The sequence below is a fragment of the Silurus aristotelis genome, assembly GCF_946808225.1.
Source record: "Silurus aristotelis genome assembly, chromosome: 19".
NCBI classification, from domain to species: Eukaryota; Metazoa; Chordata; class Actinopteri; order Siluriformes; family Siluridae; genus Silurus; species Silurus aristotelis.
The window spans coordinates 9,942,224-9,959,564 of NC_139592.1; the positions used below are offsets into that span (position 1 = coordinate 9,942,224).

A 17,341-nucleotide genomic window follows, 5' to 3' on the forward strand; every position below is an offset into this window, starting at 1 on the left:
TTTAAAGTTCCCCCCAGAGCGACAAACCAAGGAATATTTTGTGGAATTAGCTTTTGTGAGAGTAAAAACATTATGAAAGATAAATAATAAAATCTTAACTGAAATTAGATTTTGCTTGCACACCAATGCTAAATGAAAAATAAAAGAAACAAATGCAAAACTAAAAACTGTTGTGTCCTTGATTGCAAATGAGATAACTGTCTAAAAAATATGTAAAAATCGAAAAGCAATTACATAGAACTAGAACTTGTTGATTCCTTATGGACAGAGTGAAAAGGTAAGAACACACACACACACACACACACACACACACACACACACACACACACACACACACACACACACACACACACACACACACATACACAAATACACACGTGTGTGCTGTTGATCTGTTTGCTGTCACCAGACCATCTGTTCTCATCTAATCTAATAGCTTTTGGACCCTCTGGCACAATATGTGACTTAGGTTATAAAGATTTGGTAGATATATGGTACCTGACATTTTTTATTTATTTATATATACCAGGGTAAAATGTTCCTTGTTCCTCCTTTATACCTTTATTCATTTTAAATATATGCAATAGCAAAAGAAAAAAAAGCTAAAATGATATAAGGATCTGCAGCAGCACACCCAGATTTCATTTTCACATCAAAGAGGACATGAGGTAAATGTCTCTTAGAAGTTGTTTTTCTACCAATTGCCTTAGGACATTTTGTCATTTTGTTTTTCTTTTTACATTTGTTTGGGTACACAAGCACAATCTTGTGCAAACCTATCTATTTGATGGTCCTCTTGTAAGCCCCAATGAAGTGATACTGGAGAACTGATCGAAACCAAAGGATTTTAATTGCATACCACTCAGTCAATGGATGTAATGTGTAACTGCTTAACCACATTTTATATCCCAAACATAAAGTGAACAAAAAGTAAATCCTTCAACAGAAACTAACAGCTTATTATTGATGAAGTCACCATTAGTCTGAATCTACAATATCCAAAAGTGTGTGGACACTTCGTCAATCACACCAATGTATATTTGTTGAACATCCTATTAATAACTTCCACTCCAGAAAGGTCTGACCCACAGCTGGAGCTTCAGGTTATCAAAAACTATTTACAGGAATTGGAGTCAGAGCTCTATGCAGGACACTCAAGTTCTTCCCCTGCACATTTTACACACTTTATCATTATGCAGCTTGATTTGTGCACAGCGAAGAGATATTGTAATGCTACACTACAAAAGACATTCTCTACAATTGTGTCACCAAATATGGGTGTGATGGTGTGTGTCTGAAATCCTATGGCCATATAGTGTAAGTAATTATATTGAATAATCATCAAGATGTATTAAGGTGAGTATCTAATAAATATAGTAGGCAAATAAGTAATATGTGCATCGTAAACAGACTGTCTGACTTAATAATTAATTATAATTTAATCACATATTAGTGATTTTCTTACATTTTTCTTCTGTTTCCCATTGCAAAGACTGCTTTATGATTTGGTTTTCTTTTTTTTTTTTTCTTTGAAAATGTAACATGAATTTCCATTTTTTGTAAGTGATTATGTCAAGGCTTAGAGCCCAACTTCAAAGTTCAAGGTCAAGGTTCAAGGTTTTTTATTTGTGAATGTCACCATATGTGCAGACATACAAAGGAATCGAAATACAGTTTCTCTTCTCTCTCATCAAGTGTTTTCATTGTCCATGCAAAACAGATTTTATAAACATCTGTATATGTAAGGTGCAAATATACTTCCTGGTATATGTAAACATACTGAAGTTCTGAGTATAAAGGTATTTGTAAGGTGCAAGACATATAGCAGCAGTATGACATTAGTACAAAAAGACTGTAATGTGTGAAAGTGCAACAGTGTCAGATTTAAAGAATTTTACATGTAACGGTTTTAAAATAGGTGTTTGTAAACATGTCCATTTGTGCAGAATTCTGCAGAGAGTATAAAGTGTCTGTGTTCTGCAGAAAGTATAAAGTGTCTAATATGCAATGAAGACGTGTAGGGTGGGCTGAGAGCCACCCTGTCTGGGTAAAGATGGTAGATCTCCCTGTTCGCTTGGGACAGAAGGTCCATGCACAATGTGAGGGGCCATGGCTCTGCATACAGAAGAGGGATTATCTCTGCTAGCCATGGTGACTTGGGCCACCTGGGTGCTATGAGGATCAGAGACAAACCTTGTACTTCCGCCATGGCCAGGGTTGGGGTTATCAGACAGAGCGGATGAAATGTGTAGAGCAGCATGTTGGGCCATAGATGAGCCAGTGTGTCCACGCCGAGGGGGGCATCCTCGTCCCGTAGCTAGAAGAACATAGGACAGTGGGCATTTTTGTGCAGGGGGAAGATATCGACGGCCGCCCAGCAGAACCTCTTCCATAGCAACCCCACTATCTGAGGGTGGAGGCACCACTCTCCGTAGAGTGGATTTCTCTCAACAAAAGGTCTGCGCCTCTGGTCAGAATGCCTGGGACGACAGAAACGACAGAAAATGAACCCACAAAGTAAGGAGCTCCAAATAGTTTATATGGGCTGAGTAGCATCTGTTTGGTCTAACGGTAATAAAATATAGCAATATCATAAAAGAAAAAAGTAAATAATAAGAACTAAAACAGAAAAAAATAAAAAAGCATTAAAATAAGCATTAAAACACAACAAATTAAATAAACATCAAGAAGCAGAAGACTAAATACACCCCCTACTACAGAACAAAGGCTTTGGTGATTGAGTGGGTCTTTAGTTTAGCTTTAAAAGTAGAGATTTCCCTTTCAGAGTTGAGATCATGAGGGAGGAAACTCCAAAGCCCAGGAGCTGCCACTGAGAAAGCGTGATTTATATCTTGTTCTAGGCACTTTGAGCAAGACATGATTAGAGGACCTGAGAGTTCGGCCATGGGTGTGCAGATGGATAAGTTCATTTAAATAGGTTGGAGCCGTACCAGATAGAGATTTAAAAACAAATAATACTGTAGTAATAATACTGTAGGCGATGAAGAGAGGACTGAGTAATGCCTAAATGAAGAAGGTTGCAGTAATTCAATCTAGAACAAATAAAATCATAAATTGCTTTTTCATGTCTATTATCAAAACAAAAGTCTTTTAAAAGAAGCTTCTTTTTTAACAACTGAGGTTTCCTTGCTTTGTAAAATGCAAATTGCTGTCAAATATGACACCTAGGTTTCAAACCTATTTTCTAAATTCTTGTGCGAGACCCCTAAATTTTAAATTAGGCTGCTCCTGTGTACTAAATAATAAACACTTAAACTTATTTTCATTAAGACTTAGAAAATGACTAGCCAGCCAATGTTTAATGTCAATTAAACAGCCGGACAAGGGCTGGAGCACACTGAGTGAATCTGGTTTTAATCGAACATATAATTGGATGTCATCAGGATATAAGTGGAATAAGATATTGGGTTTTCTTATGATATTAACCAGAGGTAGCATTAATAGGAAGAACAACACTGGGCCAAGTATCGATTCCTGTGGTACACCATAGAGTTGAGGGACACTCGAAGATGAGATGTCACCCCCATCTCACAGAAAAGCTTATTTGATATGTAAGATGTGAACCAATCAAGAAGTGTACTCCGAATTTCAACCATTTTTTTTTGCCGAGAAATGAAAATCTTATAATCTTTTGTGTCAAAGGCTTCTCTAAGGTTTAAAAGGATCAAAACAACTGGGCAGCCGCTATCTCTTGCGCACATTATAGCGTTGTGAATATTTAACAGGGCAGACTCAGTGCTATGACGTGATCTGGTTTCAGAGATCTGAACTGCAAGAGACAATTCATGCAGGAGAGAATGCGCTTCTGTGACAGGCGCACGCGCATTGTAACGAAATTCAGCTCCAAACACAAGATATGACATTGTGTGAGTGAGTGAAATTGCTCTTGCTTTAAATTGTCTCTGAAACCGAGCGCTGTGATGTGCGCATGCACACTGGTAGCGCTTCGAATCGCTTTCTCTCTTGAATCGACTATAATCAGCCAATCGTCTATGCTTGTCATGATCTTAAAACCCGCTGTTCTCAGCGGCGCGAGCCCCGCCTTCCTCAAATGCTTGTTCAACATTTTGAGATCCAGATGAGGACGGAGAGAGCCTTACTTTTTTGGGACAAGGAAAAACGAGAGTAAAAGCCAAAATCACTCCGTAGAAACACAGGGGTGCACTGGCAAACTAATGTCTGTAACCCCTCGTGTGAATCACTAATTCGGGGGCTGACACAGACAGACAGGCTGTCACGTGACTCCAGAGCATCCAGACGCAGCCTGGTAGACTGCCTAGAGCCGGATCACACATTACTGATGCAATGGCGCCATCTAGTGGCCAAAATAGGGGCGACATGCAGGTGTATAAAGGGAAATTCTCTTTCAGAAACGAATTCATTTGTTTCGTAGCTTTATTTTTTTATTATCATTTTTTTTTTTTTTTAATCTTTTTTTGTTTTGTAAAACACTGGGGCCGAAGCCTTTATTAAATTTGTGAGAGGAGTGTGAAGGTAGCGTGTGTGTTAATAATGCTTGCGCACATTTCCTCATATCATTCCCCTCTGGAGGAAGAAAGGATGGCTTAAAACCTCCTGTGGCCAAACATCAGGCCTGTCGTTTACGTTTAGGTTCAGAAGGAGCGGCAGGTGCGTTAGGCGGCCGCACAGAAGGCGTCTGGCGCATCGGCGGTTTCCTTGGAAGACACAGTTTGAAAGCCTCGTCCTCCTTGTGGTCGCAGCACTGCTGCTTTAGCGCAACGGCAGGGCCAAAGAGAGTCTCTCCAGGCTCAACCGAGCTCCTACGATGCGCCGCTTCTCGCTAGCAGTGAGACCGGATAGATTCAGCCACAGCGCGCGTTCTCCAACCACCGATAGAGCCATAGACCGCCCGCTCGCTTGGACAGCTTGACGGGTATTACGGAGAACAAGATCGTTAACTGTAACGATCTCCTTCCAGAGATCGGGTAATGGCGACCCTTTCTCCAGTTGTCCCAAATCGAGCAGGAGTTCGGCCTGATATGCGGACAACAGCGAGGAGACGTTAAGAGCTCTTATTGAGAGAGCCGAGGCTTTGTAAGAAGCCTGATGAATGGACGCGGAGAAGCGATCCTTCTTACTTGGTAGGACATGCTTGGGGTGGAGGGGGTTGAGGTGTCTGGCAATGGAAATCTCGATGAGAGGGGGGTCACCCATGCCGAGACTCGCCATATCCTTAACCTCAAGACCAGCAAGACCGTGTTAAGGATCAAGCGGATTTCCCCAGCAATGCTTCATGTGTTTTGCACATGCAGGAAAGACGGGAAGAAGCTGCTTTCCAGGGCCGGGAGGAGGTCCAAGAAGCTTACCGTCATTCCCGTCTCTCTCCTGATCCGAAGCATTCAGGAGAGCCGGCCATTCGATACTGAGGCGCGCGGCAGCGCGTTCACAAAGCTCCATAAGTATCGATTGTGGCAAGGCAGATTGAGCAGAAGCCTGAGGGGGGCCTGCTTCGTCCTCATCCCCGGAACCGATCGGTCCGTCGGAGAAACGGTGATCGGCCGGTAATAAATCCTCGAACGAGGACGGGCACTGGTCGGCCCAGTTTGAGGAAGCTGCACCACGGGAGGCCCCCGGGTGCACACCGGCGTCGCCTTTTTCCCTCTCCGAGTCGGACAACTCGAAGTCAACGCACTGCGTGGCGGCCACATTCAGCCTGCGACGCAGGAGCTTTTTCGGGAACGCGAAACAATGGCTACATTTCTCAGGAAGGTCGAGAGCTTCCTGAGCATGTTTAAGACCAAGGCAGACAACACAGAAGGGATGGGAATCCCTAGCGTCCATGAGTGCGCCGCACGCAGCCGGGCAGGCTCGCGACAGGTTGTCCACCGGTGTAGCCGGTGCCGACTTAGAAAGCGCCATGAGAAACGTTATAAAATAGGCGGGCAGCCTACAGGAAAAAAAAAAGGTGCAAGCGTGGGCGGCTTGCGAAAGCTAACCTGGCTGAGGACGAGCACGTCTGGAGGAGGATGATGATCCGAAGATTTGTTCTCCTGAAGACAAATAGTGCGGTCCGATAACCAGGGAGCTGTAAGATAGGAAATACAAAACTGAGGAAAGGTAGCGCGTGTAGGTGCCTTATGCACCGGGGGAAAGGGGCGTTCCCTTACCTGCCATTGGACATGCGCTCCTGTCTGTCAAGCCAGACCTGGTGCAATTGGATGCTTCTGCAGAGGACAGGCACAGATGCCTCTCTCATAGGTGGATCTCCAACACGTGATGATGAAAGAGCGCTTTTCTTTTTATCATTGTCATACCTAGTGAAACCATCTAGGTGGCAGTACAGATTAACTCTTCAATTCCACAACCTCGAGTAATTTTGACTTTCATATTATAAGGAACTTCCCGTGGGCTCACCACCTGCAGGAGGGACCGTAAGGGACCGGTGCTGAGAGGATTGGGCAGCAGTCGAAGGCGGGGGCCTTGACAGCCCGATCCCTGGACACGGAGAAGTGTCTGGGGAATCTGCTTAGACTGCTGCCCCCGCGACCCGAATTACGGATAAGCGGGAGAAAATGAATGAATGAATATTATAAGGAAGTAGTTCTGCAAATGTTGGAGTTCTTACAATGATTTTAAGCCAAACAGAGGAAACTTGATTTATCTATGTGTACATTCATGTTTGCATCTATATCTTTTTTGACACTTCTTTTTAATTCATCAACAAATTACAATAAATGTACATACCACTTTAAAAGACGAAGGACACATGATTATAAACCAATTTTGTGATTTTATAAAAAAAAAAAAAAAAAAAAAGACATCCTTTTACCTAATGCATTCATGCAAATATTATTTTAACGCAAATAATATCAAATACTGAAACACATTTATAACTTTCTGCAGTAACCCGCATACTAATGGTTCCTTTGTCAAAGGAATATGGCTTTCATTCAAATCTTCTGCTCAACATTTACATGGGTTCCATGTATCTGTTAACCAGTTTCTTTGCATAGAATACTAAAGCTCTTGGCTGCTAAATAACAGTGGCTATAGTCCATTCGTGGACAAATTAAAAGCCTTACAGAGCTGTGTGCCTTACAAAATCAATTTGTCTTTACAAAAGACTTTACATGCAATAAAGTTAGAAATTCTTTGCAATTTCAATGCAAAAAATAAAAAATAAAAAGACAATCCTTTCTGACAGTTGTAGCATCCAGAGACAATTTTTGTTTGTTTGTTGTATTATTTAAAAATTTGTATGTGCATCACTGCTGAATACACAGGGGAATCACATCTTCATCTGGGGCAGGGAAAAGCCGCATGGTCTCTCTAGAGTATTTGGAATAACCATCATGGAAGATCGGTGTCTTCTTTGGGGTAAAGAATGAAACTGTCTTGTCCCAGAGGTCTGTGTGAGAGATGCCACCATGTAACTGGGCCTCCAGGACGGTCTTGAGGCGATCCACACCATCAGTGCATCTCCTCTCCAAGGCCATGAGTTTTCCTCTGACAAATCAAAGCAAATCTCTATGAGTTCTATGTACAAAAGTCTATGTACAAAATATCTTCAAAGATTACAGGAAACTAAAAGCTCATATTAAAGCTATAGATTCTAAACTTACTACAAAATGTCATAATAAATATGTTTTTGCACGTACCTTTTTTGCAGATCTTTCATGATGGATTACTGGCTGGTGTTCAAGAGTGAGTTGCTGATGAAGGGATGTCTGACTTTTCTGCTTTTGAGCCAGAATTTATACAAAAATGTGTAGCATGGTTCAATAATGAGATGCAAGTTCTCACACTTTTGAGCCAATCAGCAAGCGTGAATGAGAAAATGGTTTAAGAATGAATTGCTGGAATCATTAGTACACAATAGCTAAGAATTAATAAGCAGGTGGGTGGGGGTATTCACCCTCCTTCAATGTCAATCAAGTGTTAAAATCATTGTTATAAAAAGCAGCTCTGAGTGGTGTGAATCAACAGAGGCGATTCATGGTGTCAGTGGTGTGCTGTGGGAAAGGATCTGAGCAAACATCTGCCCAAAGTAATAGTAAGCTTTTAGCTAATATCAAGAAATATAATCTATAATGGATTTGTTTCAATATGAGCTAAATAATCACATCTCATCTTACGTGAAAGCAAGTCATAAAGAGCTTTAAATGAAATAACAATTTTTACAGAAAAACACATGGTAGTCAACATAGAATATATAAAACACTGCCTACTGCAAAGTTGTTCTTATTAGCACAGAGTGATGTTTAAAGATATCTGAGTTCCACACATTGAGCGTAGATTGTGGAGATTGTGTAGTGGTAACCGACTGAACACTCCAGATGGCTAGCCTGGAGGGCTGGAATAGGGGCGCTTACCGCTTTTGCTTTGTCTAATGGGCCACGCTTTCTTTGTGTTGAGTTTTAATGTCATGAACTTAGAAGTGTGGGAAGCCTTGTTGCAGCATCGCTCCCACATTACCACTGCTGAAACAGGAGCATGTGAATTAGAGACAGACAGCCGGACAGCCAGCTGTGTGTGTGTGTGTGTGTGTGTGTGTGTGTGTGTGTGTGTGTGTGTGTGTGTGTGTGTGTGTGTGTGTGTGTGTGCGTGCGTGTGTGTGTGTGTGTGCGTAGGGGGTCATTGGGTTTCAAATTGTGTTATTGTGCTGAAAAGCTTAGAGCATAATTGCATTTGCATTTAATATAGCTTGCTATATTAATTATATTTTTTATATTAGTAAATATATTAATATAATGTATTATATATAAAATGTTATTTATATATTTAATATAGTGATTGTTTAAAATTTAAGAGAGGAGCTAAAAAGTAAGGATAATTTCTTAGGACAAATTTGTTATGCATAATCATGTAATGTAAAATATTTATGCAGCCAATAGTTAGTTTGACAGACAGACTGCAGCTGCTTAAAAATCTACAAGATCACTGGTTTCCCATATTCACACACCACAATTTTACTGTCTATCATCTTTAGACACTTCACCTGCTCTCTTCATTGAATTCTAAGTAATTATTGAGCTTGTGGCCGGTCCTCTGGTCTTTTGTTCCCATCCGAGCTCCCTTATTGGCTGAAGACTGTGAGAACCTCCACCAAACCCAGGACTCACACATTCATATGGAAATTAGAGAGTATAAATAGAAGAAAGAGGGAGCGAGAGCTCAGCACAGCTCAGATCTACTTATTACAGAGAACTAACAGAAGAAACACAGCCATGGCTCCTACAATCACTGCATCAGTGATCAACTCCAACCACCTTCTTCCACTAAATAATAAGGTAAATATACTAAACCATAATATTGTACCTGGTTTTAGTTTGTATTTGATTACTATTTGGATCTTTAATTAGTTGAACAGTGTTTTAAACCAATCTTTCTGTTCTGTCTGTAGTTGAGAAAGCCAATAGTGGAGAAAATACGTAGAGAACGCATAAACAGCAGCATGGAGAAGCTCAAGTCTCTGCTGGGGGCAGAATTCCTAAAGCAACAGCCTGATTCCAGACAGGAGAAAGCTGACATCCTGGAGATGACACTTTCTTTCCTGAGACAGCAACAGAAGCAGTCATACACAAAGTCAAGCTCCACAGCAGCTAATGAAGGCTACAGCAGGTGTGTGCAGGATGCCATCAACTTCCTGTCTCAGTGTCAAGTGCACACTCAGTCCCAGAGAAGACTCCTGAGCCATTTCCTCACCATGCAGCCTTCAGTGGAGAAGAGCAGAAGTGTCATTCCTCAAATTAGATCTCCAGCCTGTCAGATCAGCAGCAAAGAGGAGACTCCAGGATGCAGGGGACTCTGGAGACCCTGGTAGAGCTTCATGGACACTTTACCATCAGGAAACCAACTTACAAATGCCACATTGGCATTGACTATAGTTTCCTAAATGTGTTAGAATATTTTTGTCCAACTTTTCTTGGACTGAATATGCAAAGTTGCTTTCTTTATGAGAAAGCACATGTTGAAGTTTCCATTACTATGTTTTGTGAAACTTAAAAATGATTATAATTTCTATCTATGCAAGAAAAACTTTATTTTAAAAAGATATTTTGTTTCTGTCTAAGAAACCACTTTCTAGTGAGCTTTTTAATTTGATCTCTTATTGAATAAGAACTAATAAGAACTGATTGGATTTTGAAATATGATTTTAATGTTGTTTAGGTTCATTCATGTTTTATTCATATTGAATATGAATATCTGATCTTAGGCAAAGCAATGCAGCTGAAACATTTGACTGTATAATAATTATAGTGACTTTTTTTCATTCTTGGGAAATAATTTATTCTTTAGCTACATTAGCTGGGTGCACTTTTCAGTGAGTCAGTGAGTTGATTACAGATGTAAAACTTTTCCATACTGGAAATGACATGATCTTGCCTTTAGTGAATGTCAGGGATGATGTAACTTTATTTGTGAGTACACAAAGTCATTTTACCAAAATAAAAAATTGTCAGATTGTTGACAATCAATATGATCTATGATTCATTTTCTTTTCTTTTCTTTTCCTACCTACTTCTGTTAACATCCTACATTTACTATGTATCATTTAAACATAAGCTTCACTGAATACACTAAAGTCTGTCTTTTCACACCTGGTCCATGAATAAATTTCATGGTCTCCCGTTAATGACTCAGCATTTTTGTGCCTGTAAAAAAACAACAAATAAACTCAGACCCCTAAAAACTGTGCAAGCACATAGTATTAAAATTGTCTCTATATATTTTTGGTCCCTTTAAAATTCTATTTGATTTTTATTAAGTTATTTCCAATTGTGATGTGGCTCAAGCAATTATGCTAATGAGATTAAGTAGTTAGACAGTAATAATAATAATGTTAACAGCATATTATTAATATTACTGATAAGTTTTTCTTATATTGTAAGATATGCAGTTTATGTATGTATTTTACAAGCCAACCACATTTGAGTGTCACAAGTAGCTCATAAAGCATGTATGATATTTTGACAAAAAAGTTACTCCTATGTGTTGTTTTCATGGTTAAATGCACATAGTTCGCTGTATGGTTCATTTGAACACATTTTTACATGTTTTGGTTTATAACAATGGTCTGAAGTGACAGTCAAGATATGCTGATAAGCACAAAACCAATATCTCATCTAAATAATTGGAAACACCAGTGTCATTATGTCATTATGCACAGAGATCTGAGATATCTGTGATAACTTAAACAAACACATAGACCATGTTCCTTGTCTTATTGGAAATTATTTGTATTATTTAATTGAAATTAATGATCCATATCGATATGATAAAGTACACAACCTTCACTGAAGGCAAAGTTATTTTTCATGTTTGAATTAACAATAAAATATTTCTATAAAACAAATAATATAATAATAACAAATTAGCATTTTGTCAGTCTCAAGATGTTTAACAGCATCAGTGCGACCTCTGTCTTACTCCACTGGAGCTAGATTTAGTTAAATAGGAAAAGTCACAGACATTGTGCACTCAAGGGTTCAGTTTCGAAAAAGAAAAATTCAGATAAAAATATTAATCTACTATGACAAATAGAAAATATATTCTTACACAGTAAGAAGTATAACTGCAGTCTGCAAATTAAATAAAGCTGACAACCTATATGGTTATCTATATATATAAAGCTCAAATACCACTGACTGACTCACTCACTCATCACGAAATCTCAAAAACCACTGAACGGATTGCAATGAAATTTGGAACATACCTTCCTCTTGGGTCTTAGGTGCTCACTAAGAAAGGGTTTTGAAAAATTCACCCTGGATCGCGGCTAACTTGCGAAAAACGCGATTTCTCACGCATTGTAAACTCTTCGAAATAACAGTACGGATTCTAATGAAACTTACTACATTGTTTCTTAATTACATGTTAGATGCACGATAAAAATTATTTTCACAGTAGTTTGCCCTGTATCGGTACTACAAAGGGGTAGTACGTTATTTGTTGACGTTACGTTCTGATCTCTGATCATCCAGTCCTGCTCAGTGCTTACTGCTTATTGCCATATTGCTTAGCGTTCTGCCTTCCGTAGCGAAGCACGGGTACTTTCAGCTACAAATAAAATGTAAAGGGAAAAAACCTTTGAATCTACACATCTACAAATTCAAATACATTCTTGTAACGAAAGCAACTGAGATTCTGCACATGTAAAACAGTAAAAAAAATCCAACACTTTAGAAACCATAATTAATGCCAGTCTGACATTTAAAAACGCTCTGGATAAGGGCGTCTGCTAAATGCCACAAATGTAAATGTAAAAAGTTATTTTCTTACTATACTGCGATGCAGCAAATAAATACTCAATATGAGCTTATAGTAAGCAGGAAACGAAAAAAGTTAAAACGTCTTCAAAGGATGTAGCAATTCTTCTTGCTTAGTGCGTATATGGTACAGTGATGTATATAAATACATGTGCTTTTCAATATTTAGGCAACTTGTCATGTCCTGGTAAAGAAAAGTTGGACAAAAAAGATATTAACACACATTTAGGAAACTATAGTCAATGCCAATGTGTCATTTGTAAGTTGGTTTTCTGATGGTAAAGTGTCCATGAAGCTCTACCAGGGTCACCAGAGTCCTCCTGCATCTTGGAGTCTCCTCTTTGATGCTGATCTACCAGGCTGGAGAGATAAGCTGAAAAGCTACACTCATGTTCTTCGCCATGGAAGGTTGCATGGTGAGGAAGTGGCTCAGGAGTCTTCTCTAGTGACACTGAGACAGGAAGTTGATGGCGTCCTGCACACACCTGCTGTAGTCTTTAGCAGCTGCAGTGGAGCAGCTCAACTTCCAGTGTGGTTGCTGATGCTGTTGTAGAGGTAAACACTGTCATCTCCAGGATGCCGTCTTTCTCCTGTCAGGAATCAAGTTGTTGCTTCAGAACTTTCTCTTCAACAGAGATTTCTCGATGCTGTTGTTTATGCTTTGTTCTCCACTATTGGCTTTCATAGCTACAGATGGAACAGAAAGATTTGTTGAATCACACTGACCATATATATATATACAGTGGGTACGGAAAGTATTCAGACCCCCTTAAATTTTTCACTCTTTGTTATATTGCAGCCATTTGCTAAAATCATTTCTTCCTCACGAATGTACACCCCATATTGACAGAAAAACACAGAATTGTTGACATTGTTGCAGATTTATTAAAAAAGAAAAACTGAAATATCACATGGTCCTAAGTATTCAGACCCTTTGCTGTGACACTCATATATTTAACTCAGGTGCTTTCCATTTCTTCTGATCATCCTTGAGATGGTTCTACACCTTCATTAGAGTCCAGCTGTGTTTAATTATACTGATTGGACTTGATTAGGAAAGCCACACACCTGTCTATATAAGACCTTCCAGATCACAATGCATGTCAGAGCAAATGAGAATCATGAGGTCAAAGGAACTGCCTGAAGAGCTCAGAGACAGAATTATGGCAAGGCACAGATCTGGCCAAGGTTACAAAAAGATTTCTGCTGCACTTAAGGTTCCTAAGAGCACAGTGGCCTCCATAATCCTCAAATGGAAGACGTTTGGGACGACCAGAACCCTTCCTAGAGCTGGCCGTCCGGCCAAACTGAGTTATCGGGGGAGAAGAGCCTTGGTGAGAGAGGTAAAGAAGAAGTTTGCTAAAAAACACCTGAAGGACTCCAAGATGGTGAGAAATAAGATTCTCTGGTCTGATGAGACCAAAATAGAACTTTTTGGCCTTAATTCTAAGCGGTATGTGTGGAGAAAACCAGGCACTGCTCATCACCTGTCCAATACAGTCCCAACAGTGAAGCATGGTGGTGGCAGCATCATGCTGTGGGGGTGTTTTTCAGCTGCAGGGACAGGACGACTGGTTGCAATCGAGGGAAAGATGAATGCGGCCAAGTACAGGGATATCCTGGACAAAAACCTTCTCCAGAGTGCTTTGGACCTCAGACTGGGCCGAAGGTTTACCTTCCAACAAGACAATGACCCTAAGCACACAGCTAAAATAACGAAGGAGTGGCTTCACAACAACTCCGTGACTGTTCTTGAATGGCCCAGCCAGAGCCCTGACTTAAACCCAATCGAGCATCTCTGGAGAGACCTAAAAATGGCTGTCCACCAACGTTTACCATCCAACCTGACAGAACTGGAGAGGACCTGCAAGGAGGAATGGCAGAGGATCCCCAAATCCAGGTGTGAAAGACTTGTTGCATCTTTCCCAAAAAGACTCCTGGCTGTATTAGATCAAAAGGGGGCTTCTACTAAATACTGAGCAAAGGGTCTGAATACTTAGGACCATGTGATATTTCAGTTTTTCTTTTTTAATAAATCTGTAACAATGTCAACAATTCTGTGTTTTTCTGTCAGTATGGGGTGCTATGTGTACATTAATGAGGAAAAGAAATGAACTTGAATGATTTTAGCAAATGGCTGCAATATAACAAAGAGTGAAAAATTGAAGGGGGTCTGAATACTTTCCGTACCCACTGTGTATATATATATATATATATATATATATATATATATATATATATATATATATATATATATATATATATATATATATATATATATATATATATATATATATACAGTATAAAATATATATGCACATATTCATTCATTCATATTCACTGACCATTTATACATGTGAATATATATAAATAATATGTAATAACATATATTACGGGGGAGTGGTGGCTCCAGCGGTTAAGGCGCTGGATTGCCGATCGGAAGGTCTGGGGTTCAAGCCCCGGTATCGCCAGGCTGCCACCCTTGGGCCCTTGAGCAAGGCCCTTAACCCTCTATGCTCCGGGGGTCCCTTACGAGGGAAATATCAAGGTCCGTGACGTCGGAGTGACGTGGGGCCGCCTTCCCGTGGGCTCACCACCTGCAGGAGGGACCGTAAGGGACGGTGCTGTGAGGATTGGGCAGCAGTCGAAGGCGGAGGCCTGCTTAGACTGCTGCCCCCGCGACCCGAATTACGGATAAGCGGAAGAAAATGAATGAATGAATGAACATATATTACATTCTAAATTAAATAAGAAATGAAATTTTACACTATATAATAGTTTAGTATATTTACCTTATTATTTAGTAGAAGAAGGTGGTTGGAGTTGATCACCAATGCAGTGATTGTAGGAGACATGGCTGTGTTTCTTCTGTTTGTCCTCTGTAAGGAGAAGATCTGAGCTGTGCTGAGCTCTCGCTCCCTCTTTCCTCTATTTATACTCTCTAATCTCCATATGAATGAGTCCTGGGTTTGCTGGAAGTTCTCACAGTTTTTAGCCAATAAGGGAGTTCAGATGGGACTAAAGACCAGAGGGCCAGCCACATGCTCAGTTCATGTGTATCACTCAGGAAACAATAAGTCCATCAATAGGCAGTCAGTGGAAGAGTGACTGAAAAACAGCTCTGTCACATTATGGGCACGTGCCCTGACAACACGTGCAACTCTTAGGGTTTATATATATATATATATATATATATATATATATATATATATATATATATATGAAATTTATATATATATATATATATATATATATATATATATATATATATATATATATGTAATTTATATATATATATATATATATATATATATATATATATATATATATATATATATATATATATATATATATACAGTGAGGAAAATAAGTATTTGAACACCCTGCTATTTTGCAAGTTCTCCCACTTTGAAATCATGGAGGGGTCTGAAATTGTCATCGTAGGTGCATGTCCACTGTGAGAGACATAATCTAAAAAAAAAATCCAGAAATCACAATATATGATTTTTTTAACTATTTATTTGTATGATACAGCTGCAAATAAGTATTTGAACACCTGAGAAAGTCAATGTTAATATTTGGTACAGTAGCCTTTGTTTGCAATTACAGAGGTCAAACGTTTCCTGTAGTTTTTCACCAGCTTTGCACACACTGCAGGAGGGATTTTGGCCCACTCCTCCACACAGATCTTCTCTAGATCAGTCAGGTTTCTGGCCTGTCGCTGAGAAACACGGAGTTTGAGCTCCCTCCAAAGATTCTCTATTGGGTTTAGGTCTGGAGACTGGCTAGGCCACGCCAGAACCTTGATATGCTTCTTACAGAGCCACTCCTTGGTTATCCTGGCTGTGTGCTTTTGGTCAATGTCATGTTGGAAGACCCAGCCTCGACCCATCTTCAATGCTCTAACTGAGAGAAGGAGGTTGTTCCCCAAAATCTCACAATACATGGCCCCGGTCATCCTCTCCTTAATACAGTGCAGTCGCCCTGTCCCATTTGCAGAAAAACACCCCCAAAGCATGATGCTACCACCCCCATGCTTCACAGTAGGGATGGTGTTCTTAGGATGGTACTCATCATTCTTCTTCCTCCAAACACGTTTAGTGGAATTATGACCCAGAAGTTCTATTTTGGTCTTATCTGACCACATGACTTTCTCCCATGACTCCTCTGGATCATCCAAATGGTCATTGGCAAACTTAAGACGTGCCTGGACATGTGCTGGTTTAAGCAGGGGAACCTTCCATGCCATGCATGATTTCAAACCATGACGTCTTAGTGTATTACCAACAGTAACCTTGGAAACGGTGGTCCCAGCTCTTTTCAGGTCATTGACCAGCTCCTCCCGTGTAGTTCTGGGCTGATTTCTCACCTTCCTTAGGATCATTGAGACCCCACGAGGTGAGATCTTGCATGGAGCCCCAGTCCAAGGAAGATTGACAGTCATGTTTAGCTTTTTCCATTTTCTAATGATTGCTCCAACAGTGGACCTTTTTTCACCAAGCTGCTTGGCAATTTCCCCGTAGCCCTTTCCAGCCTTGTGGAGGTGTACAATTTTGTCTCTAGTGTCTTTGGACAGCTCTTTGGTCTTGGCCATGTTAGTAGTTGGATTCTTACTGATTGTTTGGAGTGGACAGGTGTCTTTATGCAGCTAACGACCTCAAACAGGTGCATCTAATTTAGGATAATAAATGTAGTGGAGGTGGACATTTTAAAGGCAGACTAACAGGTCATTGAGGGTCAGAATTCTACCTGATAGACAGGTGTTTAAATACTTATTTGCAGCTGTATCATACAAATAAATAGATTAAAAATCATATATTGTGATTTCTGGATTTTGTATTTTTTTAGATTATGTCTCTCACAGTGGACATGCACCTACAATGACAATTTCAGAACCCTTAATGATTTCTAAGTGGGAGAACTTGCAAAATAGCAGGGTGTTCAAATACTTATTTTCCTCACTGTATATATATATATATATATATATATATATATATATATATATATATATATATATATATATTTATATATATATATATTTCACTGCAAAATACAATTTTCCAAAATTGTGTTTTAAAAGTTAATTTAAA

The 17,341-nt window shown here is 39.7% G+C and overlaps 1 protein-coding gene across 1 annotated transcript; it reads left to right on the plus strand.

Moving 5' to 3' along the window:
* The first annotated feature begins 9,015 nt into the window (after window positions 1-9,015).
* Window positions 9,016-10,618, plus strand: LOC310742096 (transcription factor HES-5-like). Its single transcript, XM_083570727.1, has 2 exons — window positions 9,016-9,272; window positions 9,386-10,618. Exons 1-2 carry the CDS (start codon window positions 9,210-9,212, stop codon window positions 9,803-9,805), a joined length of 483 nt encoding a protein of 160 aa, XP_083426853.1. The 5' UTR covers window positions 9,016-9,209; the 3' UTR covers window positions 9,806-10,618.
* The last annotated feature ends 6,723 nt before the right edge of the window (window positions 10,619-17,341 follow it).